The sequence below is a fragment of the Tasmannia lanceolata genome, unplaced genomic scaffold, assembly GCF_043159265.1.
Source record: "Tasmannia lanceolata isolate RefF3 unplaced genomic scaffold, GAP_Taslan_0.1 ptg000020l, whole genome shotgun sequence".
In the NCBI taxonomy this organism is placed as follows: Eukaryota; Viridiplantae; Streptophyta; class Magnoliopsida; order Canellales; family Winteraceae; genus Tasmannia; species Tasmannia lanceolata.
The window spans coordinates 20339427-20354075 of record NW_027518697.1 but is presented as its reverse complement, the minus strand read 5'-3'; the positions used below and the strand labels follow the sequence as shown (position 1 = coordinate 20354075).

General features: G+C 38.2%; 1 protein-coding gene across 1 annotated transcript; it reads left to right on the top strand.

Moving 5' to 3' along the window:
- Nucleotides 1-712: 712 nt before the first annotated feature.
- On the top strand, nucleotides 713-5939 carry LOC143854919 (cation/H(+) antiporter 15-like). Its single transcript, XM_077365059.1, has 3 exons — nucleotides 713-1068; nucleotides 2731-3732; nucleotides 4715-5939. Exons 1-3 carry the CDS (start codon nucleotides 868-870, stop codon nucleotides 5843-5845), a joined length of 2334 nt encoding a protein of 777 aa, XP_077221174.1. The 5' UTR covers nucleotides 713-867; the 3' UTR covers nucleotides 5846-5939.
- Nucleotides 5940-14649: the final 8710 nt, after the last annotated feature.

Here is a 14649-nt window from a genome sequence, read left to right as displayed (position 1 = left end):
TTAATCTATAAAACTGAGTACCCCTTTTAAAAGAGCACCTTTTTAATTAAGTTGCATTACAATCACATAAAATTGGGTGGAATTATTTATCTAAGTGGTATTATTAGGAAGAGATTGGTAGGGACCATTGCAGAAAGACATTTCACGGCCATCTGTTGCATTAGGAAATAGAGAACATCGAATTTAATCTCTTTTAGACTTCCATAGTTTTCACGGTTTGGCTTGTAATTGGAATCTCGTCCTTCACCGACAGGAGTTTGATCAGTTCAAAAACCCTTCTTAGCCAAAAACCAGCTACACAATATTTAGCCTTTCAGTCAATTTCTAAAAGGGAAATGATATCAGCACAACCATATTTTAATAAGTGGACAAACTTAGCTGGTCGTTTCTTTTTTAACTGGCTTGTGAGAGCTTTTTGGGAACTGTAACAACCTTTGACAGCTCTTTAAATAATTAAAGACAAGTAGAGTTAGTGCAAATACAGCTCTTTAAAGAATTAAGGACGTGAAGTGTTAGTGCAACTATCAAAACATGGTTGTGCTTATATCATTTGCCTTTCTAAAAACATCTCATCATCTTTCATCCTTACCATTTCCGCAAACAAACAAACAAACAACTTGGCTATTTTCAGTATTTGGATGCCGTTTTTCAAGAAATTATTTTCTTGAAAGACTACCTAGCCTTTTGACCAGTCAACGGTCAAATTCATCCCACCCTTTCCTCCGTCTCACCCAACACACACTCTCTCTCTCGTATTTTCTTTTTGTTTCTCTATCTTGAAGGAGGAAAAAGGCAATCAAGGTTCTCGCAATGGAAATAGACCTGTAGCTCAATGGTTGAGGCTTTCTATCTGATCTACAGAACAAAATGAACATATCATCGGCTCCCCACGCGGTCTGTTTTCCGTATAGTACAGCCAATTCAAATGGGCTGTATCTTGGTGATAACCCTTTCAATCACTTCTTCTCTCTCTTTTGTTTTCAAGTCTTCCTCATGACCATGATCATGCGCACCGTTCGAATCCTTCTCAAGCCACTCAAACAACCAGAAATTGTGTCACAGGTTATTGTAAGTTTTTTTTAACCCAAAATTTATCTAGGGAGCCCGGCCGTCACCTAGAATTTTAGGGAAAATTACATTTACACCCCCTCTAGTATTTGACACATCCAATTCTACCCTGCAGTTTAAAACGTGACAACTACACCCCTGTAGTTTTAATTTGTATAAGGTAGGCCCCCTCAGTTGACGGTTCATCCACTGATTGAAGGGTTAGATGATCCGATGGAGCTGATTTTTTGGGCACACCCTATCTTTGTCGGGGCCCATCAAATGAACGCTTTGGATCATCCAAACAATGTGGGCCCATTGTATTTTTGGTAGTGTTTGGATTCGGGTATGGGCCCACATTGTTTGGATGATCCAAAGAGTTCATTTGATGGGCCCTGACATAGATAGGGTGTGCAAAAAAAAATCAGCTCCATCGGATCATTCTAACCCTTCAATCTGTGGACAAACCGTCAACTAAGGGGGCCTACCTTATACAAATTGAAACTACAGGGGGTGCAGTTGTCACTAGACCTGGCAAACGGGTGGGCCGGGCCGGGTCAACCCGCGGGTGATGCGGGTGCGGGTCATACGGGTCGGGTTATCAAATGACCCGCATTTTTGCGGGTCAAAATTCTCGTGACCCGCACGGCACCGCGGGCACCCGCAAATATGCCGCAAATATGGGATTGTAATCACTATTTTGATTTGACAGCATATAATTTTCATGTAATTGTCATAACATTCTACAGGTTATTTGTATTTTTTTGGTAATTTTACAATCTATCACCATTTCTACGTAATTTTTCATTTAACACTTTATAGTTTCGCTATTTTACTTTTTTAATGATTACTTTTTTTTACCTTTTTACATTTGCTACCAACATTTTCGATGAGCGTATATGTGCACCCACAATGCCCACTTGCCGAGAAATTACCAAAAGAGAAGCTTGATAGCAAATTATAATAAAATAAAAATCAGATTGAAATGTTAACAACACTACTGGTCACTCTCACTTTATTAAAAGTATGGTATGGCCCACACCATAGGATGATCCAAGCCGTCCATTAGATGGGCCATAGCCTAAATAGGTTATGCTCCAAAAATCATTCCCATAGGATGATCCTATCCCTCCAATCTTGATGTTAGAGGGTTGATCTTAACCCTCTATAGATCGGAGGGTTAGAATCAACCGATGGAAATAATTTTGGAGCATAACCTATTTAGGGTACGGCCCATCTAATGGACGGTTTGGATAATCCTAGGGTGCCGGACATACCGTACTTTTTATAAAGTGAGGAGTTCCCTCATAAAAAAACAAACAGCGTGAGTGACGATAACATTCTCACAAAAATTTAAACATACCGTAAAAATGCGGGTGCCCGCGGGTTGACCCGACCCGACCCGTGTTTTTGCGGGTTGGGTCACCCGCGGGTTGATTTTTCACGGGTCACGAAAACTTAGACCCGTGCCCGCAAATTTGCGGGTGGGCCGGGTCAACCCGCGGGCACGGGTCACTTTTGCCAGGTCTAGTTGTCACGTTTTAAACTATAGGGGTAGAAGTGGATGTGTCAGAAACTAGAGGGGGGTGTAAATGTAACTTTCCAAAAATTTTATTGATAAGTTTCATCATCAATATTATCTTATTCTTTTTCTTTTTATGCATTTGAACATATTTTCCTCAGGGTGGTATCATCATTGGCCCATCATTTCTTGGACGCAACAAAATGTTTGTCAAATGGGTGTTTCCGCTCAATAGTCATTACATCAATAACACAGTCGCTAAGATTGGATGCCTTATATTCCTTTTCATCGGCGGAGTAAAGCAGGACCCAAGCATGATAAAACAATCGGGAAGAAAGGCAGCGGTTATTGCTATTTCCGGCTGGTTCCTTACTATAGTATCAATCTTGTCTACAGCTTCATTCCTAGGCAAATATGTAACAACAGACATAGGCACCAAGATAGTATTTTACTTCATCTCTACAACTATTGCAGTAACAAATTTTCCGGTCGCCCAGCCCATTCTCGCTGAGCTCAACCTCCTCAATTGTGACCTAGGCCGACTTGCCATGGCCACGTCATTGGTCAGCGATTTATTAGGATGGGCGGTGTTCATGGCCACGACATCGGTAAGAAATAGTAACGGGAATGTTTTGAGGTTCATGTCGTACATAGGGAGCATGGCTTTACTAATAATAGTCCTAATCTATGTTGTTCGGCCGGTGATGAAATGGATTATTCGAAAAACACCCAAGGGTAAGCCAGTGAACAAGAAGTACATTCCACCGATCATCTTATCGGCCTTCATTGTATCGTTTGTTAGTCAATTTATGGGGGCAACGATGGCCCAGGGGCCTTTGTTTTTGGGGCTGGTGATACCGGACGGGTTGCCTTTGGGAGCGAGGATTGTGCAAAGTTTTGAGACTGTCAATAACATTTTGTTTTTGCCATTTTACTTTAGTAAGGTTGGTATCATGACAGATTTGTTTTCCGTCTCTTCATGGAAGAGCTGGTGGGCGATGCAAGTCATCATCTGCAGTGGATACATTGGGAAGACTGTGGGGACTATATTGGCTTGCCTCTTTTACAAGATGCCTTGGAGTGATTCGATATCGCTTGGTCTCATCTTGAACTTCAAAGGAATTATAGAGTTGTTCGCATTTTCTAATCTCTTGGAGATCAAGGCAAAACACCTCTACCCTTTCCTATTTTCTCTTTTTTCTTGTTCAGGGAAGTGCGGTCAGTTTGCATGCTTTGACACCAAAATCAATTAAAACTTGGGAGTCCATATATTCAAGTTAAACTTCGGTATGCATCTATTGAGAGAGAGAGAGAGAGAGAGAAAGTCTCTTTCTTGTTGTTGATAGAGATGGATGTGTTGGATGTCCATCCAAGCACACCCATTAAGACTTCTATGAGAGAGAGAGATATTCTCTTAGTTCTTGTTGACAAGGACGTATGTGTTTAGATGCCCAAATTGCCAAATTGCAATTTGGGTGCAGATCCTAATGCTATAAACTTACATGTGTGTGTCTGAGAGAGAGAGAGAGAGAGAGAGAGAATCCAACACATAGAACAATGACATAGACTTATATGAAAGGCTAGAAAATGTGCCCACGAGGGCTCCCACGGAGGGCAGCATCAGCCGGGAGTGCCACCGTCTGCATGCCCTACATATGGGATAGATAATATTTGCTGCTTAACCCACAAGTAGGATATGAGGCGAATGAAAGTCACCCGAATGCCGCCATTATTGCATCCTCTTAGAACTCATTCAAAAAACAAAAATAAAAAGAAAAAAAGAAGAAAATTATATGCTTAGTTTTCCTAGTCTTGGAGAATCTGGACTGTTTTATCAAAAAAGTTCAACTTTTTGTAAAATATTTTCGTTAGTCACGACAATACTTATATTAACATTCGTTACAACAAATTTTATTCCTGAATAATCATATTTGACTTCAAAACCAAACGAAAATAAGATTATTTGAAGATATTTTTAAATGTATAAAAAAAACCTTAAATTTATTAACTAATTTGGGATCAGTTTACAAGGAAACAACCAAAGATTGTTGCTGTGGTGATTAACACATTAAGCATTTGTATATGCTTGTTATTATTTGAAATAAATTCCTCTTTTACATAAGGATCTTATGTTAACTCTTTCAGGTTATATATGCAACTGCTTTTTCGGGTCTGGTATTCTCAACGATCATGGTGACCGCCTTCTCGACAGCCCTAGTGAGCATCTTAAATGGAAATTCAAGAAGATACTTGGCCTACAATCGGAGAACGCTAGAACACTCAAGGCCTGGCACGAAAATAGATATATTAACATGCATCCATGGCGACGAAAACATACCTTCCATCATCAACCTCCTCGAAGCCTCCAACTCCACTAGAGAAAACCCTATCTGTGTCTACGCCTTCCACCTTGTAGAACTCGTCGGCCGTTTGTTTCCCATTTTTATAGCCCACGATTCCCTGGGAAAATCATCTTCCTCAACTAAAGACGAGCACTTCGTGAAAGCCTTTCAAAATTACGAGCAGCATAAAGGAGGACTAATCTGCATCCAACCCTTCACAGTGGTTTCTCCTTACAAGACCATGCATGAAGATATCTGCAAGTTTGCGTTGGATAAGAAGGTAAAGCTCATAATCATACCATTCCACAAGCAACGAACGATCGTCGGCCTTATTGATGAGTCAGATAATGCCTGGAGGGTTGTAAACCCTAATATCCTAGAAAATGCCCCATGTTCGGTCGGTGTTCTTGTCGACTGGAGGGGCCTCGGTAGCGCAACGTGGACTACCCAAGGCAGCTTCTCATACAACATCGCGGTTATATTCTTAGGCGGGGCCGATGATCTGGAGGTGCTTGCCTATGCATCCAGAATGGCTGAGCACCCGCAAGTGAGCCTCACCGTGATGAGGTTCCTTAAGGCCTACAATGTAGAAGATCCAATGGGGGATGGTCAATTCGACGACAAGGCATTGGAAGAATTCAGATACAGGAATGCGAGGAATCATCGTGTGGTTTATAGAGAGGAGGTGGTGCAAGATGGACCAGAGATGGTTACTGTGATGCGTTCCATGGGGAGTGGCTACGATCTTATGATTACTGGCCGACAACAAAGTTCAAAGTTACAGCTACTCAATGGGTTGTCTGAATTTACCAAGTCCTCAGGGCTAGGACCGGTCGGCGACATACTCGCCTCGCCAGATTTCTTTGGTGGTATGGTTTCAGTGTTGGTGGTGCAACAACAACTACATATGCGAACTGTTGTATTCAATGTATAGTTGTATTTTAAGAAAGGTGAGTTAACTTTTTATGTGAAAAAAGTCTTTTTTGTAATTCAAACTTACAATGTGATGTTTTTAGTCATTATATGTTTCTCCTTCTTTGGGACTTGCTTTATGCTTTTGGGCTTCTCATTCAAAGTATTTGGGCTTCCCTCCAAAAGGACTAAAGTCATGAGAAAACTTTAGTCCTAGATGGGAAGTGTGAGAGGATGAGAGTGGCCATATATATACTTTCACTCTCTTAGCCTTGTGAATGAGCAAGAGGTCATGGGGATCCTACACCACGAATCGCCCACTTGGGTCCGGCGGGCTTTTAGTCTTACCACACACGCGCATTGCCCGGCCCAGCCCGGCTCGGCTGGCCGCGCGCGTGGGCTTAATGATTTTTCTCTTTGTTTGTTTAATTTTTCTCTTTTTCTTTTAAAGGTTTAAATATTCTTTAATTTTTGTTTAAACTCTTTATTACCGTTTAAGATTCCGTATCAACGTGGTTTAGTGGCGGTTTAGGAAACGTCTGTCACGCATTAGATGGTGCGACATTTCGCTAATACGTGCCTCTTGTTTTTCTATAAAATCGGATTTAGAGATAACAGAAAGGTATCCTTAGCGAAAAAACCTTCCTGATTCTCTTTCTTCTCTACGTCTCTTTCTGTTTCTGGAATTTCTGGTTTTCCTCAAAGATTATCTGATCAAAGCTTTCTGAAATAAACAAGAGGGGGGGTGAATTGATTTTAAACACTAAATTATGCCTTTTGAAAATTTAAGTAGTGAATTTAATTTGAATTTTCTTCTTTAGATTAGATATTTGGTTAGTGCAAGTAAGATTGAAAACCAAAGAACTACCAAACCAAAAACAAGAATAAAGGTGCAAGAAAAGGAAAGAACTGAAATAAATAAGAGGGGGAGGTGAATTGATTTTAAACACTAAATTATGCCTTTTGAAAATTTAAGTAGTGAACCTAGTTTGAATTTTCTTCTTTAGATTAGATTTTTGGTTAGTGCAAGTAAGATTGAAAACCAAAGAAATACCAAACCAAAAACAAGAATAAAGGTGCAAGAAAAGGAAAGAACACACCGATATATAGTGGTTCGGGCAAAGCCCTACTCCACTCTTCTTAAGATCGTCCTTAAGGTTTTCCACTATTGGAGACCTCCACGATGCCCGGCTCCGAGGCGATTACACTTCCAAGGGATATTAAGTAAGGATGCCCTTACACCTCTACACCGACTCTCCTTCTTCGCCGAGTTCTAAGCGATGCTCCCTAGGGTATTAAGGTAGGATGCCCTAGTCACCATTACAAGAAATAGAAGTTGAATAGCTTGGCTTCTCTTGAAAGCTTGATGCACTTTGTAGTCCCTTGATTGGTCTTGAATAGTGGTTGCAAGTGAAAGCTCTAAATCCAAACTCAAAAGATTTGCAAGTTGCAAGGCAAGTTTGGAAAAACAAATTCTTAAGCTCAAATGGATTGCAAGTGTGTTTGAAGGCTTAAGGAAGTTTTTCAAATGTTCAAGAGGAAGGAAATGATTCTCTAGTATACGTATATATATATATATATCATTTTCTCAAAATATGACCGTTTGGGGGTGTTGATATCAAAAATCACAAATTAATTCAAATCCCAACGGCTCTTTTCTAAGTTGTCGCGAGGTTCTCGGAGCTCCGAGAAATTCTCAGAGTTCCGAGAGAACGGTTAGAAGAAGAAAAATTCTACTCGACCATTTCTTGGAGTTCCGAGAAAAATCTCGGAGTTCCGAGAAGCCTAAAAATCAGCAGACTTTTTATTTTTATTGCTTGTTTGATTTTGGGCTTTTGGAACTCAATTTTTATGATAAATTTGGAATGTTTTATGAGGGTCCCAACATGTTGGTCCACCACATAACCATTCACTAAATCATTTTAGTTCTTAAGTGTTTTTTAAAACTCTTTTGAAAACCTTGCCTTGAACTAATAAATCTAAAGAGAAATGATGTACAATAATACCTATGTAACCTTCAACTTCTCTTTAGTCTTGGTCTTCAATTGATCTTCCATCTTGTGTATGCTTGCTTGAGAGATGATGTGAGCTCCACTTAGCTCCTTTGACTTTTGTGTTGGTACGTCTTCAAGCATGATCATGTAGTGTGTTGGTTTTTTCAATGATCAATCATATCTTAAACACAACACTTCAAGGCAAATTGATTAGTATTCAATAACATAATCAATTATGTTTAAAATCATCAAAACAAGATAGGAGAGTAGACCCTTGGGCTTACACTTTCTGACACATATAAGCGAGTTTGATAGGCATCCGGGCTGCGTGAGTGCACACCCCTGGAGCAAGAGTTGTTGTATCCTAGAGACATACGCTGTGAAGCCCATTTTCACCGTTGATTCGTCATAGTGGGGGCGAGATTTGTCTTAAGGACAGCGAAGATCCTTCGTACCTCAACTCGATAAATGATCTAACGACTTTGTTTATTTGCTTACATTTAATTCTTGCAGTAAATAGCTACTGTCGATTTATGATTCCAAAGTTGCGAGATTAAAAGGTTACAAGATAGTCTTAATTCCTAAATTACAGATTTCCACATCGATTTTACTAACAATCTTACGACAAATCTTTTCCATCTGTGATTTGTAATTTTTGGGATTTCAATTACTGGAAACTAATCATCATGGCTTCCCAAACCGAAAGACTGGAAAAATTTGACAGATCGGATTTCGGTAGATGGCAAGAAAAGATGTGATTCTTTCTAACCTTTCTAAACCTAGACTATATCTTGAATGATCCTGAACCGTCACCTAATGAGGAACAACCTGCAAGAACCCATCTCTCTGAAAAAAAGGAAAAGGGATAATTATCTCTATAAAGGACATATACTGAGTTGTCTCAGTAATCAATTGTTTGATGTGTTTTTTTAGAATTGAGTCTGCAAAAGAGTTGTGGGAAACTTTAGAGCAGAAATGCCTAGTCGAAACAGCGGGTTCTAAGAAACATCTTATTGGAAAATATTTTTGATATCAGATTGTGGATGGTAAATCTATTATGGATCAAGTGAATGAGATCCAGTTGATTATTTCTGACATACTTGCTAGAGGGATCAAGATAGAAGAACAGATCCAAATTGGTGCAATTATAGAAAAACTACCACCTTCATGGAAAAAATTCCAAGACACATTATTGCATGACAGAAACGATTTTTCTCTTCAAGACTTGTTTGTTTATCTTAGAACTGAAAAGCAAAACCGTTTCAGAAAATAGAAATCTAAGGCCTATGAGTTTAACTCTAAGGCAAATCTCACTGAATCTTCATCTAGAGAAAATATCTTCTAAACCTGGGTCTGAATCAGAAAAAGTCATTTCAAGAAAAATAATAAGGATTTTAAGAAAAAGAAGGGAAACTGCTTTGTGTGTGGAAAAGCAGGTCACTATGCTAAAAGTTGTCGAAAAAACGATAAGAAGAAAAATCCTCAAGGAAACAATGTGCCTCGGGCAAATGTGCCTGAAGATCAATATCTGTCAGCCGAAATATCTGAAGTGAACCTGGTTAGTAACGTGAAGGACTGGTGGGTGGACACTGGTGCCACTAGACACATCTGCAGTGACAGAAGTGTATTTTCTTCCTACGAACTTGTAGGGGATGGAGAGCAGCTTTTCATGGGAAACTCGTCATCATCTGCTGTGGTGGGTAAATGAACAGTGTTGTTGAAGCTTACATCTGGAAAAGTTCTGAAGCTCTGTGATGTCCTTCATGTACTAGATATAAGAAAGAATATGGTGTTTGGGTCACTTCTGATCAAGAAAGGTTTTAAACTGGTTTTTGAGGCTGATAAATTTGTAATAACTAAGAGTGGTGAATTTGTGGGAAATGGTTACTCTAGTGAGGGTTTATTCAAACTGAATGTAACTGAGAACATTATGAATAAAGCTTCATCTTCTTCTGCTTATATTACTGATTCATCTTGTTTATGGCATGGTAGACTAGGTCATGTTAACTATGCATCTTTAAAGAAAATGATGACCACAAGTCTAATTCCTAAAAGTGATCAAGTAGTAGATAAATGTGAAGTATGTGTGCAATCAAAGTACTTTAAGAAGCCTTTTTCACAAAGTAGAAGAAAGAAAAACAGAACTATTAAGTTTAATTCACAGTGATGTATATGACTTAAAAAATATTTTAACTAGAGGAGGTAAAAGGTACTTCATTACATTTATAGATGATTTCTCTAGATATTGTACTGTTTATCTTATTAGAAACAAAGATGAATCTTTTGAGAAATTCATTACATATAAAACTGAAGGAGAAAATTATTTAGAAAAGAAGATCAAAATTTTAAGATCTGATAGACGTGGTGAATACACATCTAATGCCTTCAGTGAATTTTGTGAAAACCATGGCATAATACATTAAGTTACTGCACCATACTCTCCACATCAAAATGGAGTTGCTGAACGTAAAAACAGAACTCTAATGAACATGGTAAACTCTACATTAGGAAGTTCAGGATTACCTCAAAATTTATGGGGAGAGGCTCTTCTCTCTGCTTATTATATTCTGAACAAGAAACTTTTAAAGATTCTGACAAAACTCCTTACGAGCTATGGAAGAATAGAAAATCACATTTTAAATACCTTAAAGTCTGGGGGGTGCTTAGCTAAAGTTAGGATTCCAGATCCTAAGAGTACTAAGTTAGGTCCAAAGACAGTAGAATGTGCATTCATTGGATATGCACAAAATAGCAGTGCATATAGATTCTTAATCTATAAGTCAGATCATGTTGATATACAACCTAACACTATAATAGAATCCAGAGATGCTGAATTCTTTGAAACCATATTCCCTTATAAGACTAGTTTAAGTGAGAACACACTTAAAAGGCCAATTGAATCTATAGATAAAGACCATCATGTGTCTGAGGAATCAGTAGAGCCTAGAAGAAGTAAAAGGAGAAGAATAGGAAAAAACTTTGGTCCAGAGTTCATTGCATATCTTCTAGAAGGAGATCCAAAGACATATAAAGAGGCAATGTCACTTCCAGATTCTTTATTATGGAAAGAAGCTATCAAGAGTGAAATAAACTCTATTTTGAGTAATGGGACATGGATCTTGACAGATCTGCCTCCTGGTTGCAAACCTATTGGTTGCAAGTGGATCTTTAGGAAGAAATTAAAAACTGATGGAACTATAGATAAGAACAAAGCTAGACTAGTAGCTAAAGGGTTTAAGCAAAAAGAAGGAATGGACTTCTTTGACACCTATCACCTGTAACTAGAATAACCACTATTAGAATCCTTATTGCCATAGCTGCAATTTATAACCTGGAAATCCATCAAATGGATGTCAAAATAGCTTCGCACCCTAAACAATCAATAAGGAAGGGCCTCTATCATAAGGGCAGCACAAGGTATCCTAAGAAGAATATGTAATTCTGGGCTAGGATTCACACGATATTTACTGAGTTTGCTCCACTCAATTTCATATAATTCCCTCACTAAGGTAGTTAATCATGGCTTTCAAAGTATAGCTTAGTAACACACTTATTGATTTCAAACAGAATTTTATTTTCCTTTCTATGTTCATTACATCCCTGAAGGTAAAATCCAAAATGTGAATGCTTCAATCGTCCATAACACGATAGAGGTCCCTTACGGTTTATCGAATAAAATTTTTAAACTAGATTTAGTACATACAAGATAAGTCTCTCTCTGAACACAAAACAATGATAATATTTAATGGGTCAAAATTCAATAAAATTTAGAGGGTTTTAACCAAAGGCATAGATCAAGTATCAAAGTCCACATAGCCAAATTTGGATAAGATATAAGGGATTCAAACGTGTATCACAAGTCGATTTTTGGAGTTTATTTGGTCACATTCTGATAGGATTCAAAAGGTTTTAGGTTCTAAATATTGATCACTTCGTCAAGTTGTAACACATTCACTAGATTTAGAGGGGTCAAATCTGACTGCTAAGTTAGAAAATATTAGGCAGCTTCTTTCGATTACAATTATACAAATTGTTCTTTTTTTCTTCTTTTTTTTATATAGCTCTGAATTTTCAAGATCTTGGGTTAGAAGACTTTGCTAAACTGGTTCATTCCTAAATTCTTTTATCTCGAAGTTTTTCATATCTCAAAATTTTTCTACTTATAAACTAAGACAAGACGGTTATGTAAGGACGAAACAAAGGTTTTATTACAATAAATTACACTTTGAAAGCGCATACAAAAGTACAAATTCTTATCCTAATAAATCTAACAAGGTCAAATCCCAATGTTAAGCTCGAATATCATATTCTCTCTCGCTTTTCCTTTCTCTTATAAGGGGTCTTTACCGACCCGGTTCATACTAAGTTCATTTATCCTGAAGCTTTCTCGGTATCAATATTTTTTTTCTAACAAGGGAGGATACAATGGTAACCTAAAAGGTGGAACAATGAGAGTACTGTAATGACTATCAAATTTGAAAACACATATATCTTTCAAGTTTACCGAAACACTCACTTAATCTCAAAGACTGGTAATTTGAGGTTGAGATAAACCCTAGGATCAAATTCAGGTAACAATAGTGCGCACATAATATCGAATGGAATCAATATTAGCTGCATTTGATTTGAAGCAATTTCAACGAAATTTATTTGGATTTCACTAATGGCCTTCGATCTAACTTGAATAAATCGATTTACCAAAGAACAATCAAAACTTCACTACAGAGGATGAAAAATACAGGAGTCTTATCAAATCAAATCGAAAATTGATCAAATAAGAAGATTAGATGAATGGAATCATTCTCATTCTTGCACAACACTGATTTGAATACAGAACTAAAGGCTTCTAGTGCACACAAACTCACCACACTGTCAAATACCAATGTGATTTACTCGTATGCTAAATCAAATGCCCCTAGTTCAAATGAGCTGACTATATTTGCATATCTCATAACTAACTAATGCTCATATCAAATTGAGCACTCTAGATACATACAAGCTCACTATGATGGCCCATACCAATACAGCTAACTCACATGCAAGACCAAAGGCTCTAAGTTCTTACGAGAGACTAAACTTTCTTCACACAAGTACAACAAATCCACATACTGAACCAAGCGTCCCTGGTGCATGCGAGCTCATCATACCATCTCATCTCATCTCATCTCAACACGACTAACCCACATGCTGAACCAAGCATCCCTGGTGCACGTGAATCTATCGTGTGGTCTCTTATAGCACAACTAACTCATGTGCAACCAAGCGTCCCCGGTGCACACAAGCCCATCATGCCATCCTCACAAATATTCATCATCAATGACTAATCTTCCGAATTTAATCGATAATTGTCTCAAAATCAGTATCTTCAATCTTATATAAAATCCTTCATTGATAATTAGTCAATTTACTCATGTTCAAATAAATACTTCCCATTTTCTATACTGTCATATTTTCAATGTTTTCTTATCCGTATGAATAAACAATCCTTTATCACTACTTACAAGGTCACAAGCCAAATTCTGATAGTTGTCGGATTCAAACAAGGACTTATTAGCCTACATGTCACAATTGGTTCTTCCAAATTCCACAGTTCATAGACTAGTTCTTAATAACTTTCATAATCGTCTGCCTAATCTCTCGTAATGTTCAAAATCAAATCCAATATTTTACCAGTTCTTGGTGTTATCATCTCCATTCACGACTATTAGTCAATAGTCCTCAGAATCAAAAGATGAGTTCTTCAAATATCTAAATTCTTTAGTTAATCTGTAACTGCCTAGATGGTTACAAGGTTGAGTTCTCACTATGGATCAAAATTGAATCTATAATCTCACTAGTTCTTAGTACACCATACTCTAGATTATAACAATATACTAGGTCGTGACTAAAATTTCTTAGGTTTACAAAGTCTTCAATGATACCTTAAGTCTTCAATGATACCTTAATTTCTGTGGTGTGACATCACCGACCTTTTCGGGGTGATGTCACCCCCCCAAATAACCAAAATACCCCCCTCTCCACTATAAATAGAGGAGAGGGGGTAAGGGGTTTATTCATTCCTTCTCCTCCCTCTCTCTCATTCTCCTCTCTCTCACTCTCCCTCTCTGGTGTATACACCTTGTTTCGGTGTATATCTCCCCCTTTTCAAGCCTCAAACTCCTGCAGAAAATCAGAAAAAACCCTTGTTAGCTTGCTTTTGTAGAGAGAAAGTAGAGGAACACTAGGTAGCTCTTTTCGGACATCGGCATTCTGCCTAATTTTTGAAGGTTCAGAGCGTCTTTTCCTTTTCGCGGCGTTGTTCTGCTGAATTTCGCAGAACTACGAGCTACTTTTCAATAGTAGCACCATTGTTCTGTTGAAATCTCGACAAACTCGGAGGCGATTCGATAACACAGCGCCGTTACACTGCCGATTTCTCCGCAACCTCGAGGTTCTTCTCAAACAAGCACGGTTACGCTGCCCAATTTTTACTGGTAAGATGTAATTTATTTATTTTCCAGTTGTGTGTTTACAAAGCGGGGTTGTAAATTAAGTTGCGAAATCAGGCTCTGCCGCAAGCAACTTCCGATACAAACATAAAACAAGGGTAATCCATTCACTTTTTCTGTTGTAAAGTAAGTTGCGAAATCAGGCTCTGCCGCAAGCAACTTACGATACAAACCTAAAACAAGGGTAATCCATTCACTTTTTCTCTTGTAAAGTAAGTTGAGAAATCAGGCTCTGCCTCAAGCAACTTACGATACAAATCTAAAACAAGGGTAATCCAGTTACTTTTCTGTTGTAAAGTAAGTTGCGAAATCAGGCTCTGACGCAAGCAACTTATGATACAAAC

Bases quoted from the DNA above. Each gene is read 5' to 3' on its own strand.
- LOC143854919 (XM_077365059.1), top strand. From the start codon at position 868: ATGAACATATCATCGGCTCCCCACGCGGTCTGTTTTCCGTATAGTACA. The intron at 1,069-2,730 runs GTAAGTTTTTTT...TATTTTCCTCAG, and splicing joins AAATTGTGTCACAGGTTATT to GGTGGTATCATCATTGGCCC. The intron at 3,733-4,714 runs GCAAAACACCTC...TAACTCTTTCAG, and splicing joins CTAATCTCTTGGAGATCAAG to GTTATATATGCAACTGCTTT.